This window comes from Anser anser (assembly GCF_964211835.1).
Source record: "Anser anser genome assembly, chromosome: 1".
Classification (NCBI taxonomy): domain Eukaryota; kingdom Metazoa; phylum Chordata; class Aves; order Anseriformes; family Anatidae; genus Anser; species Anser anser.
Genome location: NC_139720.1, coordinates 44,300,276 through 44,323,950, shown reverse-complemented (window position 1 = coordinate 44,323,950; position 23,675 = coordinate 44,300,276). Strand labels below are relative to the sequence as shown.

The 23,675-nt window shown below is 37.3% G+C and overlaps 1 protein-coding gene across 3 annotated transcripts in view; it reads left to right on the top strand.

Annotated features, from left to right (window-relative positions):
• Positions 1–23,675, top strand: part of IFT56 (intraflagellar transport 56) — a 51,329-nt gene that overhangs the window by 10,653 nt on the left and 17,001 nt on the right. For 2 of the 3 annotated variants that reach the window (XM_083844560.1, XM_083844561.1), the window contains 9 exons: positions 6,045–6,094; positions 7,757–7,902; positions 8,951–9,122; positions 9,530–9,604; positions 10,834–10,936; positions 12,356–12,411; positions 14,190–14,243; positions 14,677–14,740; positions 21,310–21,398. In XM_083844560.1, coding sequence (XP_083700686.1) covers positions 6,045–6,094; positions 7,757–7,902; positions 8,951–9,122; positions 9,530–9,604; positions 10,834–10,936; positions 12,356–12,411; positions 14,190–14,243; positions 14,677–14,740; positions 21,310–21,398 — 809 coding nt within the window. The remainder of the gene's footprint in view (positions 1–6,044; positions 6,095–7,756; positions 7,903–8,950; positions 9,123–9,529; positions 9,605–10,833; positions 10,937–12,355; positions 12,412–14,189; positions 14,244–14,676; positions 14,741–21,309; positions 21,399–23,675) is intronic. The other variant, XR_014586896.1, reaches the window with a different exon arrangement.

Below are 23,675 nucleotides of genomic sequence, written 5' to 3'. Positions count from 1 at the left end.
TAACACTGGTAATGTCAGTTCCTGATTTTTATGTAATTGTTTAAGTAGGGTAGCATGCCTGTTCTTGTAGTGAGATGCTAAGCCTTTCTCATGAGTACTGTAATACTGATGCTTCCTGTCTGCTTAAGCTTGGTGGGGAGGCAGTCACAGCTGAAAATTTGTAACACTTGGAAGCTTTCAATGGAGAAAGGACAAGTGTTGTATATTCCCCTTTTCACTCCTGTCACTTCAGGCTTTCCGACATTGTGGTTGAATCATTTTATTTTCACTCAATATATATCCTCTTTTAGTGCTTTTAGTATCTTTCAATTGCATCAGTGATGATTAGTAACAGCTGAGGCCATAACATCGTGTGACTTCTTTTGTGGTTTTGCAAAGATCCAGAAGAAGCAAAATATTTCCCTGAGTAGTGGGCACAACAGGTGATATCTCTAGAGCATCATTTATCCTGTTAGCCTTTAACACTGCTATATGAATGATAGATATCGTTTGTGTTGGGCTGCTCACCATTGCTGTTTCAGGATTATTTGACCTGAATTTTCGCATACTATTTGCTGTTTATTGCTGCAGTTGACATGTGAAGCCCCTGAAAGCAGCACAGTGCTAAAACAAATGAGAGAGAAATAATTTATTTTCAATTATAGTTCTGAATTTCTACAGTGTTGGAATCTGCATGAAATGGAACATAAATGTCAAGTAGCTTTCTGGAATAGTTTTTCCACATAAAAATATAAGTATCTAGAAATCAAATAGAAGTTCCTTCTTGCCACATACTTTTGCTGCTGCTTAAAATTATTGTTAGCTGTCTGAGGAAAAATATGCAGGATGTTTAAAAATTTGGAAATTAGGGTGAAAAGCCCTGAGGTAATTATTGTGTTTCACACAAGATAGGTAGTTTGCATTCTCTTCTGGAGTGAGGTTTTGTGTTTACTTTATACTAAATGTGAAGTGTTCTCTCAGCTTGTCATTACTTAATTAAATCTTCATGGTACATTCTCTCAGGAAAGAATAAATGTGTATATCAAAAGTCATATAAACCAGAATTGCTCCAGATATAACCTAAGAAGTAGAAGAAAAAGTCAGTAAAGAAGAATCCTTCTTTGAAGGTTTTTCATTATAGTTGTACTTTATCTCCTCTAGGCTTTCTTCCAAATTCCTTTCCGATATTTCTGGCTTCTTCTTTTTCCCTGGTGTCCCCTTACGTTATAGTTACTAATGTTCCTGGTTTTGTGATGTAGGCAGAGTTACTTCAAGTCAGCTACTGTTGTTTTGTAGTCATCCTGTAGCCAAGCTGCCAAGTGATGCTTTGTTTATTCCTTCTGCATCTGTGCTGTCATGCGTGGGTTGAACAAATGTTTTCCTTAGTGTGTGCGAGCCCATCCAGGCTTGGGAGAATGAGGCTGAAAGTCTTCATCTTGGCTTAATAAATAACAATTAATTGCTATTTTTTCATTATAAAACAAAATAGTCTTATGTTGCATTCCCAGGTCATGTGCCTTCAAGAAATAAATGACAAGGACCAGGAACTCAGCTGGGCACATTTGCCCAGAGATCCTGGCAACCTAATCCTAGTATTTAAAAGCCTGTACTGTGCTCTCAGAAGCCATTGGCTAGCACTGCAATATGAAAAATACAAGAACCAACAGTGTTATGTTAAACCACAAAATATATGCCAGCAAATGTGATTTGCACATAAGTGAGGCTGCAGTTAAATCTGTTATGAAAAACAGTCTTTTTAGGGTAAGCATGGAATTTTACAATTAAATTTAAGATTCATGCACAGGCAGGGTTGTGTTGCTTAACCAGTCATGAGAGCTTTCTTTTTTTTTGTTGTTTTGCTTTTTTTTTTCCCCTCCTTCTATTTTTTGATGGCAAAGCTTGGTAATTACTTTGCTTCTTCACAACTCTGTGTGTGTCAGCTCAGAATGTGGTTCAACTGAACAGTGAAACTTCTCCTTTCAGTCTATACTGGAAGGAGCAGTATTGCACAAAAGCAGAACAGAGATGGGTTAGTAAGAACAGTGGCATTTTCCAAACCCGTTTTGCTTATGCATGCACTAATGTTTGCCAGGTGTCAGATAGCTGTCACCAGTGAAAATGTGCAGTTGCAAGAGGGCATGGAAAAACTGCTGGGTTTTCTTTTTCTTTAGGCTGCGTGTTCACCTATGTGCAAAATTATCAGCTTTCTGCTAGTATGGTATTTCTTGAGAACAGTAGTTCATTTTCATTGCATTTTAGCTGTACTTCTTGAAACAGCAGAGTTTGATATATGGAACTTTCAAAGTGCACAAGTGAAAATATCAGAAAATAGATATTTTAACTTTAAAAACTACTAACCTTATTTTCTTGTTTTGCTTTCTAACACATAGTGGAATCTACTGAACAAATAATTTATTGTTTTTGTTTCAGTTATCTTCAAGTTACTCTGCTTAGGCACAACTGAGATGAAATGTGTATATATTGCAAGTAACTGAGCATAGTTGAACTAACTTTTGAGAGAAAATAAAAATATTTTGGGAATGGGAAAATTTCAGAGAATTTCCTCTGTAGATTTCATGCAAGAAAATTTTGAACAGTTGAGCTATTCAAGTGTGTGAAAGTGTGAGCTTCGCTGTTGGACCGTGTTTTTTCCTCACATTTTTCCCGTACCCTTGCAATTTCCCTCCACCAGAAAGACTGTGGTTCTGAGGCACAGAGACTTTCATTCAGCTACTGTGTTCAGGTGAGCAGGGCATTCTTGCTAAGGAACAGTGGAATAGGGTTTTCTCTGGTCATACTTTCTGTGTTATCTGGCTGGAACCTTCTCAGCACTGTTCCACTCCTACCCGCTCTCAGCTCTGTATGTTTAGGATGAGTTCAACACCTGTGAGCATGTGAAGTACTTCTGTAGAGTATGTGTAGGCATTATGTTTGCTAGATGGGTTTTGTTAGTGCTGGATGCGTGACCAACATTGCCTTATACCTTTACGAGAGGTCACAAATGCCAGATTGTTCTTGACCATGTTCATCTTCCTCTTACTCCCTGTGGTAGTAACATGGAACTCGCCAAGAGTCTGAGCTGCCATTTCTAGAGAGTTTCACTTTTTGTTTAAAAGTTAGTGAAGAAAAATGCCTTCACGCTTGTTGTGGCTGCTTATTATATTTTAACAAATACTTAAGTAGGTGTCCGTTCAGTGTCAGCACGTAAAGGACAGGAGGAGACTTTTAAGATCCACATCAACTATGACTTTAGTGCCTGGAACATCAGCACTGATCACGACAAAAATTCTAGCATAGAAATACTGGAGTGTTTCTAAACTAGAAAGGGAGCCTGTCCAGCTGCTGCATGATGTCTTCAGTACCAGGCTAATGCTAGGGACTGTAGCAGGGTGCAGTTTATTGCAGTGCAGCATTGTCATCATATTTGTTATGATCCCTAGATCGCTCAATGCTGAGTTAAACAAACAAACAGTCTCCTTCTTGAAAAAGTAGGATAGTAAAAGATGTTTGTGCTTCTTTGTGGCATTGATAGGTCCGTGACAATGAAATTTGATAGCAGCAGGTAGTAATAAAAGAACGAGCCTAGCGTTCCTCAAAAAGTCATCACCTCTGATGAGACAGTTGCATCATTTCCTGCTCCAGTGGTTGACAACAGCTATATCCAATACTTAGTACCAAAGTCTACCTGGAAATTAACATGACCTTGTTTGTATGTCTCTCTGTCTTCCTCAAGAAATGCATTTGGTACTGAGAGAAAAGAAACTACTGATATTTAATGTTTCCATGGTTCTGCTTACTGTATCAACAGGACTACATTTTTTGGGTTTTGTACCTCTTCTTACCTGGCTGGTATCAAGTAAAAGTGTCTTATTTTAAAGAATATCAAATGGATTGCATCATGTAATTTATGAAATAGAGGAGATTTTTTTCCTCCTCCATATGCCCATACACACCACCAGAACTCTGTTTTTATCTTTTGCGTGTTTTTAGGTATAGGATAACATGGAGTAACTCTAGTTTTTGCCAAGAAGTAAATAATAATTTCAATGTCAGATCAAATGCCAGGTTTGAGAGGGCAGCACGACAGTCGCTGGTTGACCAGTGAAACAAGAATTCCTCAGTTTAGATTCTTGAGGCAATGTTGCTTGCAAGTCACTTGGAGTGGAATTAATGCTAAAACCTATTCAGAAGAAGAAACAAAACCTACTCAAAAAAAAAAAAAGGAACATTGGTGTCTTTACTCTTTGCACTGTGATTATACAATATGTTATTTTCAGTGTAAATTCACCAGTCTGTCCTGCTTGTATTTTTGGAGTCTTTCACGACCAAATGTTTTGAATTGTGAAAAGCAGTTGTGGTTGGTTTAAGTTTTGCACAAAAGCACATGTGGGGTCCATGTGCAACCCTCTGAAACTTTGGTACTGAAACCTATCAATTAATGCTGAGGCACGTGGGGAGTTGCTGTGGTATCACTGCTGCCAACATTTTGAAGAACTTGCATTTAAATTAAGGTATTCTAACCTTCAAGCTCAATGGACAAAATCATGTCTGGAATGTACTATGATGTCAATTATAATATTACTGCAGCTTACACAATATTGATTGTAGATCAGAAAAACTTACCATTCCTTAATGATTAGGCTAATGAGAATTCCCACATATATTCTAGATTGAAGACCATTTAGCTTCTTAACTACTTGATGCTCTGTTAGTAATACTTTGCAAGATGTGATTTTGTGAGAACTCTGATACAACCTTTTCCTTTTGGTACTCCTCTGTTCTAGCAGTTCTTTAAAGATAAAATTGACTGTCCTCTTTTTCTAGAGTAGTTGGTACGGAGGAACACATTTTAATAAAACAGCTTGGAAAGGAGGAGAGGGAAGAAACAATTGCTGTGTCTAGCAGAAGTAGGTAGAGAACCTTACAGTGATGAGAACAGCCTGATTTTTTTGGCATTATTCGCTGAGTTACAGAGCTTCCTTATTATGTGGAGAACGAGTAAGTCTGGAAATCCCTCTCTAAACTGCTTTTCAAAAAAATCTAATTTATTACCAGAAACTTCCATCTTTGAGAGGGAAGAGAAAGAGGTTTTGGTGGTTTGAGCCCTCTTTCATGGTTTAGGATGTCAGAAGAATTATAGCCTTGTGTTACAGGCCATTGCTTTGCTAACTCTGCACTTTCTTGGACTCATAAACACAGTAAGTAATTCTGCTTTTTGTAAAGATTCCATGTAAATCCTTTCTGTGGAACATGGGTTGCCAGCTGGTTGGTCTGAGCAAGAATGAGAGTGCTCATTAGCTGAGTAGGCTAAAGAAAATACAGGAAACAAGGGAAGGCTTTTTGGAAGATTGCTCACAAAAGAAGTTAATAGCTCTGTTGACCAAGGACCTTTGTCACTCTCAGTGATGCACAAGGCTCTCTCTAGAGACTTAAAACTCCACAGTTAACAGTTTGTGTCATATGAAGTGTATTAAATGGAATTCCTGAACCTGCTAGAGCAAGAAATTTTGTGAATTTCAGTGGCACTAGAGAGCCACTCCTCTCCATATGTTAGTTTGAATCTTATTTGCTTGGAGTATAGGATTCATTCATGTACCTTTTGTTCCTAAGGACAGAAGTAATATTAGAACTATGTATGCCAAAAGGCAGCAACAATGGAATTTGCAATACCCTGAAAGTTGAAAAGATTCCTAGAATTACGAATCTCAATTTTCTTCAAATATTAAACGTTGCAGAAAGAACTTTGAGTTTCTGTTGCTGCTTTCTTATTATATAAAAGATGCTGTGCTGTGTGTCACTTGTGCAAAAACACAGAATTAACCAGAAGGCCCTGCAGAGAAATGGTCATGTAATTCTTGAAGTTGTAAGTCTCATGGAAGGCAGAGGCCAATTAAAAAGTATTTTCATCAGGGATTTCAAACGAAACGGACAGGGAATGAAGATGGGAGGCAAGAAAGCATTGGTTTTTGCATGGCTGTTGAGAAAGGGAGTTAATAATAGTAAAAAAAAAATATATCCTATGTTGTTCTTTGCAGAGATACTTACTTAATGAATTTTCCTTTTAGCACCTAAGAGTCGTCTCCAGAACCGTTTACTCTTTCACCTGGCACATAAGGTATAATGTCTTTTCTTCACTCACACTTCGTTTTGTTTTCTTTTCAATTTGGTAATGTGTAATTTATGCTGGCAACCTGGCCAAATAATTAAATATCTGTGGTGGCAGGAGAACAAAGGTTTTCTACAACCACCCTACTGTATTAAAATGTGGAGGAGAAAGTAAGTGTGAAAACAGGATCTCAGAATAATTGCCCTCGGCAAGTATATAAAGTCTTACCACCCATTTCATGTAAGTCATAAAATAAGAACTCGATGCTATTTTTAATTAGAAGGAACCTAGGATTTTGAACAGAATTGCAAATGTATAAGCTACTATTTTCTTTTTCTTTGAAGTGTACCAAGATTTCCTAATGCAACTGTGTTATACTTAGCAATTTGACCAGAAAGGTCCATATGTTGTTGCTGGTCCTCTTAAGTTGTTCAGTATCCAAGAAGTAATAATGTTTATGGCATGAGATTTACTTTAATTTCAACAGTTAAATGACTATTTCGCTTACCACACATAGCTGTCTTCCCTTAAATTTGGTTTCATGCCATCCTGTATTATACCTAACAAGTAATGTGATACTGAAGAGACTTTTGGGTGAAAGAAAATACAAATACTGAGTGTTGGTTTTGATGCTAGATTCTCTTTACTTGAATCTCTGTAAGTTTATGGAAGTAATCTTTAAACGTTTTTGTAGTGGCACTGGCTCTTACAGATGCCTATGATAAAGAGAAGTTGAATAATTCCTAGTTCATGTAGTTAGTATTTTGGAATAAAAGACTTTATGAAAATATGAAGCCCATTGGATTTAGTTCTGTTAAACAGTTCTCTTGCCTTTAGACCAGAGTATCATTGTGTAACTCATTGTCTCAAAAAGGGAGAAAAAGGATTCAAAGAAAAACAGAGCAGATAAATGTTTTAGATGAAGTTGCATAAGATAGAATTTGTGTGTAGGAGAAATTCATAATTACTGCTGCTGACATTAGCAGAACCAGCAAAGGGAAACACTGGAATAAGTGATTTGAGGAACGTCGTTGCTGAATAGCCTCAACTTTACTATTGTAATACAAGTATAAGGTGATTGTTTAACTCTGGTGCTTGTTTTTACCCTTGTGTGTTTGTTATGCATTAAACAACAAAGCTTTTAAAAGTAAATGGTCTAGTTAAACTGGAATTTTAAAGCGATGATGAAAGTGAACTTGTTGGTGCTGTAAAGAAGTATTGTGAAGATTAGTTCTTGTGTGTTGGCAAGGCTTGTGGTTTTTTGATGTTTATCCATGAGAAATAAGTTTTGGATCCATAAACAACAAAAAATCAGCTAGATTGAAAAGTAACAGTCAAATCTTGTGTTGTAAAATTCTGATTATGAAATAATTAATTCAGCTCTTCCTCTCTTATCCAGCAACGCAAGTGACATGTAATTATGTCTAAATCACACCTTAAAGGAAAATATGTACTTAGTTTTAGCCTCATATTTATCTAGTTTCAGCTGGTCTGCCTTTTAATGTTTGGCTTTCTTCACCAGTCAAATTAACTTTGAAGTAACAGAGTTCTTCCAGATGTTAAAAATGAGTCACCTGCTACTTGCCAGCAAGGGCAAAACTAATCCAGCTAATTAACTTAAAACGTATTTCTTGCTGAACTCTTCTGAGAATGTCACACCTTCTGTTTTAGTTCAGTGATGAGAAGAAATTGATGAGCTCTCACCAGAATCTGCAAGACATTACAGAAGATCAGCTTAGTTTGGCATCTATCCACTACATGCGGTCCCACTACCAAGAAGCTATTGATATCTACAAGCGCATTCTTCTTGATAATCGGTTGGCATCTCTTCTTTAAACCTTACTGTAGTGTCTCTGATACTGTTGGTATTTAACTCCAGTTAGTTGCTTGCTTTCTGAAAGTAGGAATTTTCCCCAATTACTATGCCCCTTTCCAACTGCAAAATGTGCACAAGTTGCAGACCACTCAATTTTGTTCATTGCGAATCATTATTGAAAAATGCATGTTTAAGAAAGAAGTTTGTTCTCTATTGCTTTGTTTTAGTGATATTTTCTTGTAATTCATTCTGAGAGCCTTCTTTATTTTGTTACTTATTTCTTCTAAAATCACAAATGGTTATGTACCTGCTTTGTCTCTCATGTTCTCGCTCTTTCTCTGATGACCGGTCTGGTGACTCTTGCTTGTGATTGTTGATTCCTCCTGCGCTTGTAACATTTCATGTTGTCTGCTTTTGACCTTGTGTCTATCTGTATTACCCAATCCGTAAAATTCTTAGTGTTTATGTAGAGAGCTCCTTATATTTCTTTTAGTCTGGAATTATTTCCATTCTATTTATCCTTCATAACACTCGTTTTTTTCTATCATATTCTGCAACTTCTGAGATCATAATTTAACAAGGAACAAAATGAATTCTCAAGTGGCTGGAAATATGGTTTGGTAAAATAGGAACTGCTGCCCCAGAATATATAGCTATCTTTTGGAAGTCCAATTCAGATCCATTCAAATATTTTCGAAGTTTTATGTCAGTATTAAATGTTTTTGCACATACTGCATAGAAAATCTTATTCTGCCAGGCCAAAAGTACAGTACTTATTTTCTGTGGATTTCCTTAGTGCGAATTACCACCTTTTCAAAGATTTGCAAACCAGCAGTTTTGCATGTAATTCTTTAAAGTTGCAATAGCTGACATTGAAAAAACTAATGTACATCTGTAACTGGATCTCTGCAATTTATATAACAATCTGGAGGTAGAAAAGTACCCAGAAAGTATTTCTTGGAAACCTCAATTTTGATGTGTTTGTAAAAGATGTATAGAATCTAGTAGATTTAAATGTTGTCTTTAATCCTCTTTCCTCTGCTCTGCAGGGAGTACCTGGCTCTGAATGTATATGTGGCCCTATGCTATTATAAACTGGACTACTACGATGTATCACAGGAAGTGCTAGCTGTTTATCTTCAGCAGGTTCCTGATAGCACCATTGCTCTTAACCTTAAGGCTTGCAACCATTTCCGACTTTACAATGGGAAGGCTGCTGAGGTATCTGTTGGACAGCCATTGCTTGCCTTTGTTTTCGTTCAAGATCACTTAGATGTTACTTTTCCTTGTTATCTGTATTAATCAGTAATTTTGATAATGGCCTTTTATCAAATGTCATTGTGTCCTCTTAGAAATTTCACGTATTTCAGTTTCCCTGGTATTAAGCCACCAGTCCACATGCATGCACAGTGGTCTTAACAGTTTTCCTGGTCTACTTTTGACCTAGTTTCTATAAATATTACCCAGTTGGTAAAAAGAATCAAGTAGAATTGGGAAGGCACAACTCTTCCAGTGACCCAGCACTGCTGGAGATGTTGTGGTCAGATTTAGGACTAATACAAACTTTCATTTATGTTTGTGTGCTTTTTTTGTTTTCTCGTTAAACTTTTTGATGTATGTAAATCCAGGCAGAGCTCAAGAACTTGACGGACAGTGCCTCATCATCTTTTGAGTTTGGCAAGGAACTCATTAAGCACAATCTGGTAAGTAATGTGTTTCCTGGATTTCATATGGTCTGCCCTCATTTGTAGAGCTTTTCCTGATGACTTGTGAAAGGGAATATTTTGTGAACTGCAAACCTTTGAATCTCCGCTGCCATATTAGTCCCGTTCCAGAAAACCTACCTGTATAATCAATGTGCCATCAAGTGTGTTTTTTTCCCCAGCATTCTTTCCTTGTCAGTTTGAGACAGTGTTATGAAAATAGGAATGTTGTTGCTTTTACCCCAAAGGCATATCAGAATAATTTATGGCCTGTAAGAATACCCTTGCAAAATTATTTTGTGGAGCCTAGTCAATAAGGATATTATAGAAGCAAGCCAGAATGCATGCCCCTGAACTGTTATTTAATACGACTACAGTATCAGTGGAATTCAGATAATTCAGGAACACTTATCTAAAAAGTACTTTAGAAGGAGTTCATAGGGAAAAAGATACTGATACAAGCCAAAGTATTTGTGTATTCTTTAGTAAGAGTCGCTAATCACCTGTTAGTGTTCCCCACAATGGTATTATTAATTTGCTGAACAACTGGCACTAGGTGTTATTTAATGATGGCCAGTTGCTTGTTTTATCATTTTTCAAGAACAGTCACAACAAGATAACTCTTTGTTGTTTGTTTGTTTGTTGTTTTGTTTAGTTTGTTTGTTCTTGTTTGCACCAAGAGTTAAAATTGATTTCAGAAGTTAACATTCTTTATTTTGCGTGTTGGTCTTTTTGTCAGGAGTTTATTGAATCAGTATATTAGATTTTGTTGGAGGAACTGTCATGTGAGATTGAAGTATAAAGCATTGATTGTACCTGATTATTTTAGGATCTTACAGCATTCTATACAAATGTAAAGTTTTTAGCCTATTTTTTTGTATACATGAATACATCGTAAGCAAATTACAGTTTTGTACATGTTCTCCTCACTTTTATTCTAGGACATATTCTTAAAAATGTTTAATGTGTTATGTATCACTGTTTTGAGCTGCTAAAAATGGAAATCAGTTAATCTCAGCTGATGGATTAAATGCTTAATATTCTTTAGAATAAAGATTATCTCCCATATTAATTTTATTGTTATATTAAAGCAGGGATTACACTACTGCCAGTCCCATTGACCTTTTCCTGCTATTATTATAGGCCTATAAGAACTAATTTCATTAAATTAAGAGATCATGAACAGTATTCTAATACACAGTTTTTCAGTACTCTGCTTTTATCTGCAGGTTGTGTTCCGAGGAGGAGAAGGGGCTTTGCAGGTCCTGCCTCCTCTGGTTGATGTTATTCCTGAGGCAAGACTGAATCTTGTGATTTATTATCTCCGGCAAGGTAAATACACCTTCCTCTGGCTCATTCATGGCTTCAGGGATGACTTTTACTCATCTGATCTCAACTGATTACTCCTTGAAATGTTTTTTTTCTTCTTTTTCTTTAGAGTAATATGTAATATTAATATGTAATATTTAAAAGTCTTAATAGTGTATCTAGATCAGTTAAGAATGTTAGAAATCATTACTTCTAATGACTACAGCTGTCTCTCCAAAACTTACAGGGTCTCTGATAAAGATGCTCTGAATTGGAGTGACTGAAACACAAACTTGCATCTCATTTTTTTCATCTCTTTAAGGTAGTAAGTTTTAGGGGTTTGGGCCAGATATCCAGTCTTAATCTCCTAGATTTGCTAGAGAGCTTCTGTCAGAGCCTGAAGAACATAATTCTGTGTTAATGGTCTACACCAATGAAAACCAGGGCTGCTGCAGGGCTTCTTCTCATACCCTGCCAGCTACCCTGAGTAGTGTGATCCTGTCACTTGCCTTTGTGCCAGCATTTATGCTTGTGCAGGCTGGATGTTGGTAGGTGAGCTAGTCCAAAAAAACCACAAACAAAAACAAAAACCCTATTTCTAACTTTTTATAAAATGAGATTACTTTTGACTATTCTAGTACCTTGTGCTGGCTTACTATGTGACTGCTTAAGGGGGTGGGTAGGAAAGCAGATGTGTTGGTCAGGTGTTGAATTGTAGCCTGGCAGCTCCAATGTATATTGCCTTAAGTCACCCTGGAATACTGTCCCCACAGTGTGTATGGCTGGTATGTACCAGCAAAAAAAACCACGTTTTGTTTGATAAGGCTTGTTCTTATAGGCAGACTATAATGCTGTATTAACAAAATTTTGTCAGTTCAGCAGGCATTTTCGTAACGTTTAGGATCTTTTCAATTATTTATTGGGGAGACATGAAGTTGTTTATTGAATTCAAAATTTACAGTTAAACGTCTGTACTAGTAGTATTTTTTGCTTGTTAGAATTAGTATCAGGTAAGAGCTGCTGGTTAGATTTTGAAATTTTGATAAGGAAGAGATGAAGTCTCCCTCCAGAACCATCTTACCTTATTTTCCTTGAGGGGTAAATAAATATGAGAAGAGATATGACAGGAAAGCGATGTATTTATTATCTTGACCTTGTACTGTTGAGAAGGTGTCCACTGGATTATGAATAAGGGGCCAAGTCATCTCTACTAGGAAAATTGTAGTAATAAAGAAGCTATTACTCACTCCATGTTTGTTATTTGAGTTCTAGAAAACCATCACCATTGTGATATAAATTCACAGTGATTTATAGTTACCTTTCTCCTCCTGTCTCAATGCTTTATTTCTTTGGCTGTGTATTGGGGAACATGTAGAGGAAGAGTGATTTGTTCTAATACAGTGTGCTATGGTTTGACATGCATTCTAACACGTGGTATTTCAGATGATGTGCAGGAGGCTTATAACCTGATTAAAGACCTGGAACCTACAGCTCCACAGGTAATTGGAAACTGATGTCATGGTACATAAAGACAGAGGTTATAAATAGGCATGAAATCTGTCACATACAAAACTGGTGTCATGAGGACAGCTTGCCCCATTCCCACTCTTAAAACTGTAGTGATTTATCCTTCTATCAGTCCTAGACTTAACACTCATTTATAGAGTATTGTATGTATGTACATGAGTACTTAGCATGTTTAGTACTGCACACCTAGGGTCAACTAAGAATACAACTCTGTATTCAGACTTGGTTCTACGGAGCCAACCATTAGTGCATATTCAAAAGCCCTCTTCTAACTACAGTTCCTTGTCACTTCTGCCTTGGTGATGGTTACCAGCCCTGAGATCTGCTACTTCAGATGCTCATGTGGTTCATCCTGAAGCCATTTCAATAAAAATGAGCAAAATTAAATTAAACAGATTAAATAATCTGTCTTTTCTAATCCCATCTCACTTTAACTGCAATGAGTGAAAACTGATACTGTCATTTTCTTCTGTGGTTGTTCCAACATCTTCAGTCTCTGATTTATTCCTTTTTGCAGTTTGTTTTCCAAAGATCACATAGCTGGGCATGAAAGAGACCTTTCATGAGTATGTGTGAGGATTAAATGGAGGGAGGGAAAAGCTAAACCTTGAGCACAGATCTGATGATTCTGTGCTGAGGATATCTTCTGCTGTTGCTTTTTACTTCTTGCATTTTTCACTATAGCAATGCTTACTTGAGCAGCTTTATGCAGGTATTGCTTCTTTAGCCTCTGTTTTCTCCCTGCAGTTTTCCCATACATGCTTAGTATAAATGCCATTATATCGTTCTTGATAACCCACTTGATAAATTTTAAAATGAGAATCTCTGTGCTTTTTTTTTACATTTTCTCACTCACACTTGAAATGAACTCCCGATTAAGACTTGCAAAACTACTTGTATATCCTCCTGCAGTTCTTCTCAAATTTCCTCTTTGTCATGGGGTCTGTAGGATTTAATTTTGCATCTGTAAGAGAGTTGTTGTACTGAAATGATTACGTAGTATGCAGGCTAGTATTCTTAGATTGTTTCCTTACACTCTGATTTTGGTCTTTGTACGTCTTTTTTTCCTCCTTTCCTGTGTTTACGTCTGTTAGGGCTGTCTGAGTTTATCAGGAGTACCTACTACAACAGATAGATAGCTAGAACTCTGAATTATAAAATTTAAACAAGACAAGTAAGTCTATTAGATGCTGAGAAAATCTTGCTCTGTGAAGAAATCATCATCGTAGCTCATGGTAGAGATTACAACGTACTCTGCTCCTATTGCCAGTTTCAGTAGAATAGCATGAGCACAAACCTCTTGATATTTTTACTCTGATGAGAAATGCCATGCATTTTGGTGCATGATTGGTGGTGATTACAGGTAACCAATGTGCATACTAGAAGTGGGATCTGTGCATTAATATAACAATATTGCACTTGATTATTGGCCAGACAATGGTGAAGAGGGCATGATACTATGTTTTGGTGTAACTTCTGGTGCATCATCTTTGAGCATAATTTTTTATCAGAAAACACACTTCCTCTCTGCAGCCCAGATATTTAACAGTAGTGACTTGTTAACAAGTAGAATGGATTTTTGAGGGGTAACCATGTACAACACTGTGCTGAAGCACTTGTTATCATAATAATCAGTTATCTATTAAATTGAGTTGGGATAGAGTTAACTTTAGGAAGAAACAGACACACTGTTCTGTGTCTTCTGAAATCTTCACATTGTCTTCTCTGATCCCCTTTACTTTTTTTCCAGGAGTACATCCTCAAAGGAGTGGTAAATGCAGCTCTTGGACAAGAAATGATTTCGGTGAGTTAAACCCATGAGGTTCTCCAGCTTCTTCAACAGTAGGATGTGAACAGATCTGTAGGAACTGGAATAGATTGAAAGGGGCAGTCATTTCACATTTAGACTGCAAGATCTCCAAGTCTCATCATCTTCCTCCCCGCAGTTCTCAGTCCATAATGAATGAACTGCAAATCTCTGTTACTAGTCCTGAAAATAAATCAAGCTGAATTTGACTTCCCTGTCCTGCTTCCACAACCCTGTTTGCTTTCTGCTGTATTCCAGTGTATCTAGGCCCATACAGTGGTCTATTTTACCTTTTCTGTTTTACTTCATCCACAGTTTGCCTGCTTATTGTGCTTCATTTCTCCCATCTATCTGTCCTCAAAGTGTATTTTTACTGTCTATTGTAGTATCAACTCTGGAACTCATGCTGGATTTTTTTACCCTCTCTTAGAGAGATCACCTGAAAATTGCTCAGCAGTTCTTCCAGTTGGTGGGTGAATCAGCCAGTGAATGTGGTATGTCTGAAATGTTCTTTCTCCATTACGTAATCCCTCTTATGATATCCAAATATATACCCTCATATCTTCATCTAACTGTTGCTTGCTTAGTGCCAGGATTTTTGTTGCTATAATGAGTAACAGAAAGTCTAATTTATAGTACAAAATAAATTTGCAAGTTTAAATTAGAAGGCTCGATTTATTCCGAACCTTACTATATGGATTTGGCCAGAAAAGAGGCTATACTGCAAACTGCTAGTCTTCACTGACAGACATTGTGGCAGCTTGTCTTATATTAATAATCCCCTCCATAGAAACAGAAGACAACAGCATAATTGGATGAAGTGCGTGGTAGAAACACTAACAGGTACAAATCTAGGACTGCTAATGAAAGCCTGAAAGCCTATCAAGTATGTAGAGTCCTAGCACAGTGTGTCCCTGGAAGTGAGGGATTAAAAGAGAGAGAGGAATTTGGCTACAGAGAGAAAAGGAGTCTCTGGGACTAACTTGCTGGTTTAATTTAAAAAAAAAAAAAAAGATAAGACACAAAACCAACAAAAATTGATAGACTAACAAGAATAAATAAATTAAATAAGTTTAAATAAAACAAAGAATAACTAAACTACCAGCCAAAAAAAGACCTTGTCTTCCCTCCCCCTCACCAAAGTAAAAGCAAAAGTCCCAAATCAAAAAAAAGCCAGTAGTTGGAAAACAAGCTCAGCAGAAATACAGCTTCAAATACGGATCAAATGTGGGCATTGCCACTATTCTATAGGCAGAAATACTGGTAGTATTTCTGACAGTATTGTCAGTATTTCTTTAGACAGATAACTTATACGTGCTTATGGAGCAGACAGCTCATGGCCCTCAGAAACAGAATGGTGTCTCCTTTGTTCATAGTGCCTGAAGAGAAGGAGTTTGAGAGACAGAGAAGCAGCCCTGATGAAATTCCCAGAAATACTTCTGAGCCATTCTGTTCTCACACTTGCAGTCACTGAAAGTGATCCTATAAATGAGCCTTCCTTAACACATTCCTTTTGCCCTGAGTTCATCCCTTTGGAGTTGTAATCCTAGCTAACAGAAAGAAGCAATGTGAACTGTAGTGGTGGAGGACTCTGTTACTGGATGTATAGCTAACTGGGTTTGTGATGCCAGTAAAGTCACAGGGTGATGGATACGATGCTGTTGGATCTCTTAAGGCAGTCATGCAAGTGTGATGAGTGATCATAGCACACATGGATAACAATAATACAGAGAAAGCCAGAGAAAAGATATCCTGAAAAGATGTATAGTGAAGATACAACCCAAAAGCAAAATTTAAATTTAGGAAGCTAAAAGTATTAATTTTATTCTGAAATATTTTAAACCAATCTGCAAAACAAGACAGGCTGAGATTTAAGATATGATTAAGGAACAGAAATATTGTCTTGTTAGGAAGGTGCTTTTCAGGCAGTTGAGCAGGAAGGGAAACAGCCTGTGGGAAAGATTGGTACTGTGTAAACCTGAATGGAAATGTTAGTACTGCAAGCATTTTATTTTACACTGTTGTTATTCCCATTTAAAAACTTTTGTTACCTTTTTAAAAATGTGGAAGAGTGCTGACAGAGAAAAGCAGGTAACTCCTCTTTTAAAGGCAAAATAGAATGATTTCTGTATCCTCAAACGAAGGCAGGTGGAGGTGAACAAACTGTAGAAAGGAAGAAGAAATAAACAGTTCAGTTGAGATAGGACATAACAGAAAGCAAACACATGAAAACCAAATATGAAAGTGTTTTTGTACAAATATTAGATGTTTTATAAGGGGGTGAATAAAGTGGAACACCTGCTTTTAGAAGAGGCTGTAGACCTAAAATCATTTAAAAGGCATGATTGGAGGAAGGTAATGTGTAGGATATTGTTCGGATTTAATTTCCAACTGGGCGTTACAAAGTAGATGATGCCAGTGGAGAAATGGTTCTAAGCATTACAGAAACCTTCTCTCAAAGTAAAGTAAATATGCTTTCTTTATCAGTGATTAACATAAACCTGTTTTAAATTGCACACTCAGTTAATATGATATACATAGCATTGAGGCTAAATTATTCACCAACCAGCCTGGATGGGAACAGTGACTGGCATATTAAGGAGCTTAGAGATTTTATAGATAATTAAATAATAGCTTGAGAATTCTGTTCTGCCCATACTGTCCTGGTAGATGCAATGACATGGCATGATACAGAGACAATGAATTTAAACTCTAAGATTTCTTCTTTCTTAGAAAGAGCACACAAATGAACGGGTGACTTCTAACCAATACAGAGATTATTACATAGAACTTGATTTGAAATATTATGATCAAAATCCAGTTCTGTTACAATGATCTGAGTACAATCAAATTCAAAACCCATTTCTTAGCAAAGAAAATGAAAAAAATTCTCCAGTACCTAATTTTTGAAGAGTAGCTACATAATAACCTTTCTCATTTGTAACAGAAAAATTGTAGTGAAGTAGCAGTGAAAAGGATAAAGCAAACCTAATACAAACACCTGAAAGAACCTTCTTTTTTCCCTGAAGAAAGGGCTCATATTCATAATTAATAAGCTGTAGGAGGCAAATAAAGACATGACTACCTTTGCCAATGGTACAGAATTCCTCATGGTAGGAGGCATGAAAGCTTCCACAATGATGAAAGTTGTGGAAGAATATATGAGGCTGGATAATAATACACAACTTAAATTTAGCTTTGATAAATACAAAGTAGTACATACGAGGAAAAAAACGTTAACTATATTTGCAAAATTATCAGAAGCATCAGAAAAGTTGAACAGAGCCATAGGAATTGATGAGGAAAGAGAGAACAAAACAAAAATCATTACTGTGTAATTGTTACAGATATAGTTCCCTTTCTTGAATATTGCCTGCAGTTCTTGTTCTTACATTTCAGAAGAATACGGTAGAACAAGAAAAGGTACAAGGACAGCAAGGTTAAGGAAAAGGGGATAGCTTCTTGCATAAGGAGAGATTATATAAAAGAAGGTACATGGCCTGCAAAAGTGATGACTGAGTTTAGTTATGATCGTGATACAGAACATTGTAAATGATGTGGTGAAGATAAATAGAGAACATTAGTCACTGTACCGTACAAAGCCTAAAGAGCATTGAAATAAATCATCAGGCCAGGTAGCTAAAAACAAACGGCACAAATTACTTTTTCATATAACACAACTTCTTGGATATAGAATCTTGCAAGAACCAAAAGATATAACGAAAATCGTAGAAGAAAAGTACATTGGCTGTTGAACACAAAGTTTTCGGTTGTGGTTAGGAACCACAGATCTGTCAGAGCAGATTGTTGGATGCTGGGAGAAGCTTCTAAGGAAGTTGCATTATTTACCATATCGTGTATTATATGTGAAATTAGAACATATTCTTTCCATAGCCATGTATTCTTACTAAGCAAGCTTCTAAGCCGGCTAAACTTTGGAATCCACTCCATATGATCATTTTAATGTTTTTTAAGTTACTTAGCTTATTAACCATTATGTTGTGTATTTGTGGTCATTTCTAATATGCTGCCTTTGTTTTGCTGCATCTAGAATGGAGAACAGACTTCTCACTGTTTATACACTTGGGCTTTCGCTAAGTTGCCAGCCATGCTATTCAAGCATGTACGTCCATACTTCAGCACTTCCCACTGTGCCAATCCTAGCAAGGAGTTACATTGTCTGTTTGAGATCTTTATCAAATTACTTAGCTGCTTTTCAGACTTAGAGTGGAAAAGTAGCTTGTGCTCACTACAGTGAGGAAAATCCTGTGCTCTTTCTTTTCTTGTAACTGGGCCTACAAGGCTCCTGACTTCAATATGGATTATCAAAAAATGAATGGATCGAAATGAAGATGCTGAATATTTTCTCAGAACAAGTTTCCATCTTTCTGACTTGCTCTTGTTAACTGTACAAATCTTATGACTAGATGAATGAAAAGCTGCAAGAATTTTTATTCTTGCATTATTTTGCAAATATTCTTCACAGTTTATAAAGAATACTGTGTCATGTATTTGCAATGTCATTTAGATTGATCAATCGAATCTTTGCTGTTAATTAGATCTGTGACACAGAGGTTCAAGGAACATAAAGCAAACAGATTCAATGTGAAAGTCCTTTCCAACATGGGATGAAATGCTTAGATGTATTGCAAGTTATGTAATTTAAGAGGAGAGGGGACATCGAAAAGCAAAACCAAAACAAAACAAAACCAGGAAGCACAGCATAGCAGTCAGTATTCACCTGTTAACTGCAATAAATAGCACACAGAACAGCAGCTGTGTTTTAATATTTAATAAAAATTCATAATCCCAAATGGCTCATGAAATAGAATTGGCATTACAAAGGAGGATATAACTAGACTTTTGCAGATAATTCACATGCTGTAAGCGATCTTCTCTCAGTGTCTCAGCTTGGTAGAAAATGAAACGGAGATCAGATTTCTGAGATAAGGAGGAAGCGGGGCAAGAGGAACATTAATGAAAGTAAATGAACAACAACATTTCCATTAAATACAGTGTTTCTGGTGCTGAACGTAAGTCCTACAAACTACCCTATTTATACTGACAACATAGTGGAGAACAGCACCCCTTTCCATTTTCTGTGGTCTTGTTAGGACCAAGTCAGGCACCACTGGTGTTGCATGGGAGGAACAAGACATTTCTTCTGGACCACAGTCTTTTTGCAGTCTTTTCTTTGAGGTATTCTTAGGTCACTCTAAGTAACTTTACAGAGTGAGAACTTTTCCTTCTTCCTGCATAAGACACACGGGATGGATTAGAACTATAAAACTTTTGTTTTCATGTCATTCATACTATTAAGTGCTGATATGTATGAGATGTACAGATGTTTTACTTTTTTTTTTTCATGGAAATCCTTCATTAAAGGATAGTATGCTGGGATAATATAACTTCCTGCCATAATGTGGATATGAGACTAGATACTGAAACGCAGAAAATCTCTCATCATATATGGGAAAAGAAAAGCATGGTTCTAGTTATTCATTTTTACTGGAAAATATATTCTCAGTTTTAAGTCTTTAAATGTTCACTTGCATTTTGTAGGGTTTTGTCTAAATTGTTGGGGGTTTGAGCCTCGAAAATCGAATATGAGAGAAAAAGGGCATTCCTGAGGTACCTGCATTCTCATTACAACAAAAAAGAATAGAGGAACAAAGGAAAAGCGTTTCTCTTACTGTCCCATCAGGGCATATATATGTCACGATAGGTATGCCTACATGTGAAAAAGGGCAGATGAATGCACAGGCGAGTTTCTTCTCCCAGGTAAATACTTTATAAATAACTAAATGATTCTCCTAAATTGGAGAATTTAATGATGTCATTCAGCCATGGATAAGGATGGATTGTCCCTTTATGGAAATTAGGACACCCAAGCTCAGTATCTTCTAGCGCTATAGAATGAAAAATGAGAATATTCTGCTTTCCTCTCAAATACATTTCGATATCTTATATAGAGCTTTCCAGCAATAATTATTACCTTACCTTGAAAGACAGAATTTGCAGCTTTCCAGTGGATAGCTATGCTTTGTGCTGTGGTGCAGAGTCAAAATATTGGTCTTCAGATATATATTTCTGTATACAGAAAATATATTTTAATTTTCTGGTGAGGATGGATTGATGATAACTATCTTGAAAGAGTAGATTACTTCAGGGCTGTTGGTAGCCTTAGAATCTGAGCTCCTGTCACATCCCCATACAGCATGGAGCAACATGTTCTCTAATCATCATTTGATGTAGTACCCTACTTGTGCTTATGTCTTCCCAGCCGCTACTTGGGTTCATCCATCTCTGAGCAGTCTCTACTGGCTGGATCAAAAAAGAATTAGTCCTAGTAAACTTGCATCAGAATCTTGCTTTGAATTAGTGTTTCAGTAACACAGCTAGCAATTTCAGAGTACATGACAGCAAATTAATGATGACACAGATGGCTGGAAAGTTTACTGACACTCATTTGAGTTGATCCGTCTGACTTATTTATGGCTTTATATCTTGTGAACAATGTGGTAATCCCAAATGCCTGAAAATGAATTTTCATACTGTATTTTAACCTGTGTATGTATTGAAAATTTTTGATAATGTTTTCAGTGTCTCAAGTTTGTTCTCCTATTGGAACTAAAATTAAGTATGTAGAGCTTCTTTGTCCAGGATAAGTGAAGAGTGTAATTTTAAAGCAAAAAGGGTATAAGCTTAGAATAACAAACTCAGGCTTTGTATCAAGTGTTGTTTCCTAAGAGTCAGAATAATTCACATTAAAATAATGCTGCAAAGATTGTGTCATGGAAAAAGTCCTGTTACTTAAACAATTCGTCTCTGTAGAATGTGCTGGTGAATGCAGTCTTGCAATAGTTATTGTATGCTGTAGAGAAAGTTGACAAGATGATCTAATAGCTTTTCTAACCTCTAGTGTAGTCCTTTGCCTGAAAAGGCAAGTTACACTATTTTTAGAAGTTAACTGCTTTCATAGTTGCCAGCAAACTTGGCAGTGATTTCCATTACCACATAATTTTTAAATTCTACAAATCTGCATTTCTCTTTTGAATTTTAGATACCATTCCAGGGAGACAGTGCATGGCCTCCTGCTTCTTTCTTCTTAGGCAGTTTGGTAATGTCCTGATTTACCTTAACTCAGTCAAGGTTAGTATTATTTATTTAGCATTGGTAGTAATATAATGCATAGAATCACTACGTATGGAATTACACTGTACTGCATGAGACAGCATGTAAACAGGAAAAGGTACAGAAACACAACAGGAACAACAAAAACACATGAACAACAGTGGCACATAGTTGGTCAATACAGCAAATGGATCCAAATTTACAGAAGCAGTTTGTAAGGTGGCATTGTGCAGCATGGTGGACATGGTGGTCTCAACACACTTGTAACTTAACCATTATCAGGCTTTCTGGTGGCATCACAGAAGAAGATAGTGATAATTAAAGGAAGACAATGAAATAATTTATGGATATTTATGGAGCTGGGCAGCATCGAGGAAAAAACACGTTTTTTTTAAAGGTTTATCAAATGAATGATGGAGATAATTTTCACTAGTTAAGGACTGGGGACATGAGTATGATGAACGAGAGTGTGTAAGGAAGAAAAGACAGGAAGGACCCTGGAAGTAATAAAGTTTATATGTTATAGAGAAAACAGTCACTGAAGAGCTAAGATAGTGCAGTATTACCAATACCAAAGCAGTGAACTAAGAATGTTATTTTTGCAGAAGTAATCTGAGTGGTACACTGCAGGCAACGTTACATTTTTTAAAGTGAAAGGAGGAGTTTGCAGTTACCATACTGCAGCATTATCAGATCACCTGTATGTGATGGATAGAAATAGTTATAGCTCACATATAGAGTCATAGAGTCATAGAATGGTTTGGATTGGAAGGGACCTTAAAGATCCTTTAGTTGCAACCCCCCTGCCATGGGTAGGGACACCTTCCACTAGATCAGGTTGCCCAAAGCCCCATCCAACCTAGCCTTGAACACTTCCAGGGATGGAGCATCCACAGCTTCTCTGGGCAACCTGTTCCAGTGCCTTACCACCCTTATAGTAAAGAATTTATTCCTAATAACTAATCTAAAACTACCCTTTTTTAGTTTAAAACCGTTATTCCTTGTCCTATCACTACACTCTTGGAGCCCCTCTCCTGCTTTCTTGTAGGTCCCCTTTAGGAAGGCTGCAATGAGGTCTTCTTGGAGCCTTCTCTTCTCCAGGCTAAACAACCCCAACTTTCTCTCAGCCTGTCTTTGTAGGAGAGGTTCTCCAGACCCTTGATGATCTTTGTGACCCTCCTCTGGAGTCGTTTTAATACTTGCATGTCCTTCTTGTGCTGGCCCCAGAGCTGAACGCAGCACTCTGAGTGGGGTCTCACAAGAGCAGACTAGAGGGGAAGAATCACCTCCCTTGACCTGCTCACTACACTTCTGTTGATGCAGCCCAGAATGCAGTTGGCTTTCTGGGCTGCAAGTGAACATTGCTGGCTCATGTTGAGCTTCTCATCAGCCAACACCCCCAGGTCCTGCTCCTCAGAGCTGTTCTCAATCCCTTCTCTGCCCAGCCTGTATTCGTGCTTGGGATTGCCCCAGCCCAGATGCAGGATCTTGCATTTGACCTTCTTGAACTTCATGAGGCTTGCACAGGCCCACCTCTCAAGCCTGTCCAGGTCTCTCTGGATGGCATTCCTTCCCTCCAGTGTGTCAGCCGCACCACACAGCTTGGTGTCATTGGCAAACTTGCTGAGGATGCACTCAATCCCACTGTCCATGTCACTGACAAAGGTGTTAAACAGTGCTGGTCCCAATACCAACCCCAGAGGAACAGCACTCATGGACATTGAGCTGTTGACTGCAACTCTTTTGAGTGTGACCGTCCAACCAGTTCCTTACCCACCGAATGGTCCATCCATCAAATCCATGTCTCTTCAATCTAGAGACAAGGATATCATGGGGGACAGTGTCAAATGCTTTGCACAAGTCCAGGTAGGTGATGCTAGTTGCTTTTCCCCTATCCACCAGTTCTGTAACCCTGTTGCAGAAGGCCACCAGATTTGTCAGGCATGATCTGCCCTTAGAGAAGCCATGTTGGCTGTCACCAATCACCTTATTTACCATATGCCTTAGCATAGTTTCCAGAACGATCTGCTCCATGATCATGAGATACACAGTTGTAAATGAGATGTGAGGACCCAGAGAGAGACTGGGGTCTCATTATGGAGTTAAGTGATTGTAATTTTGTTGCAGTGATTTGAAACTCTAGAGTAGTAAGAACTCTGTATTTGGTAGGAAGAAGAATGAGAATATAAAAAGAAACAATTAGGGAGATGCACTAGGTGAAAGAATTATGATGTTCTAAGGAGGGTGAGACCTAAAGAAAAAGCATGTGGTTATGTTGGTGCCAAAAGCAGCTGA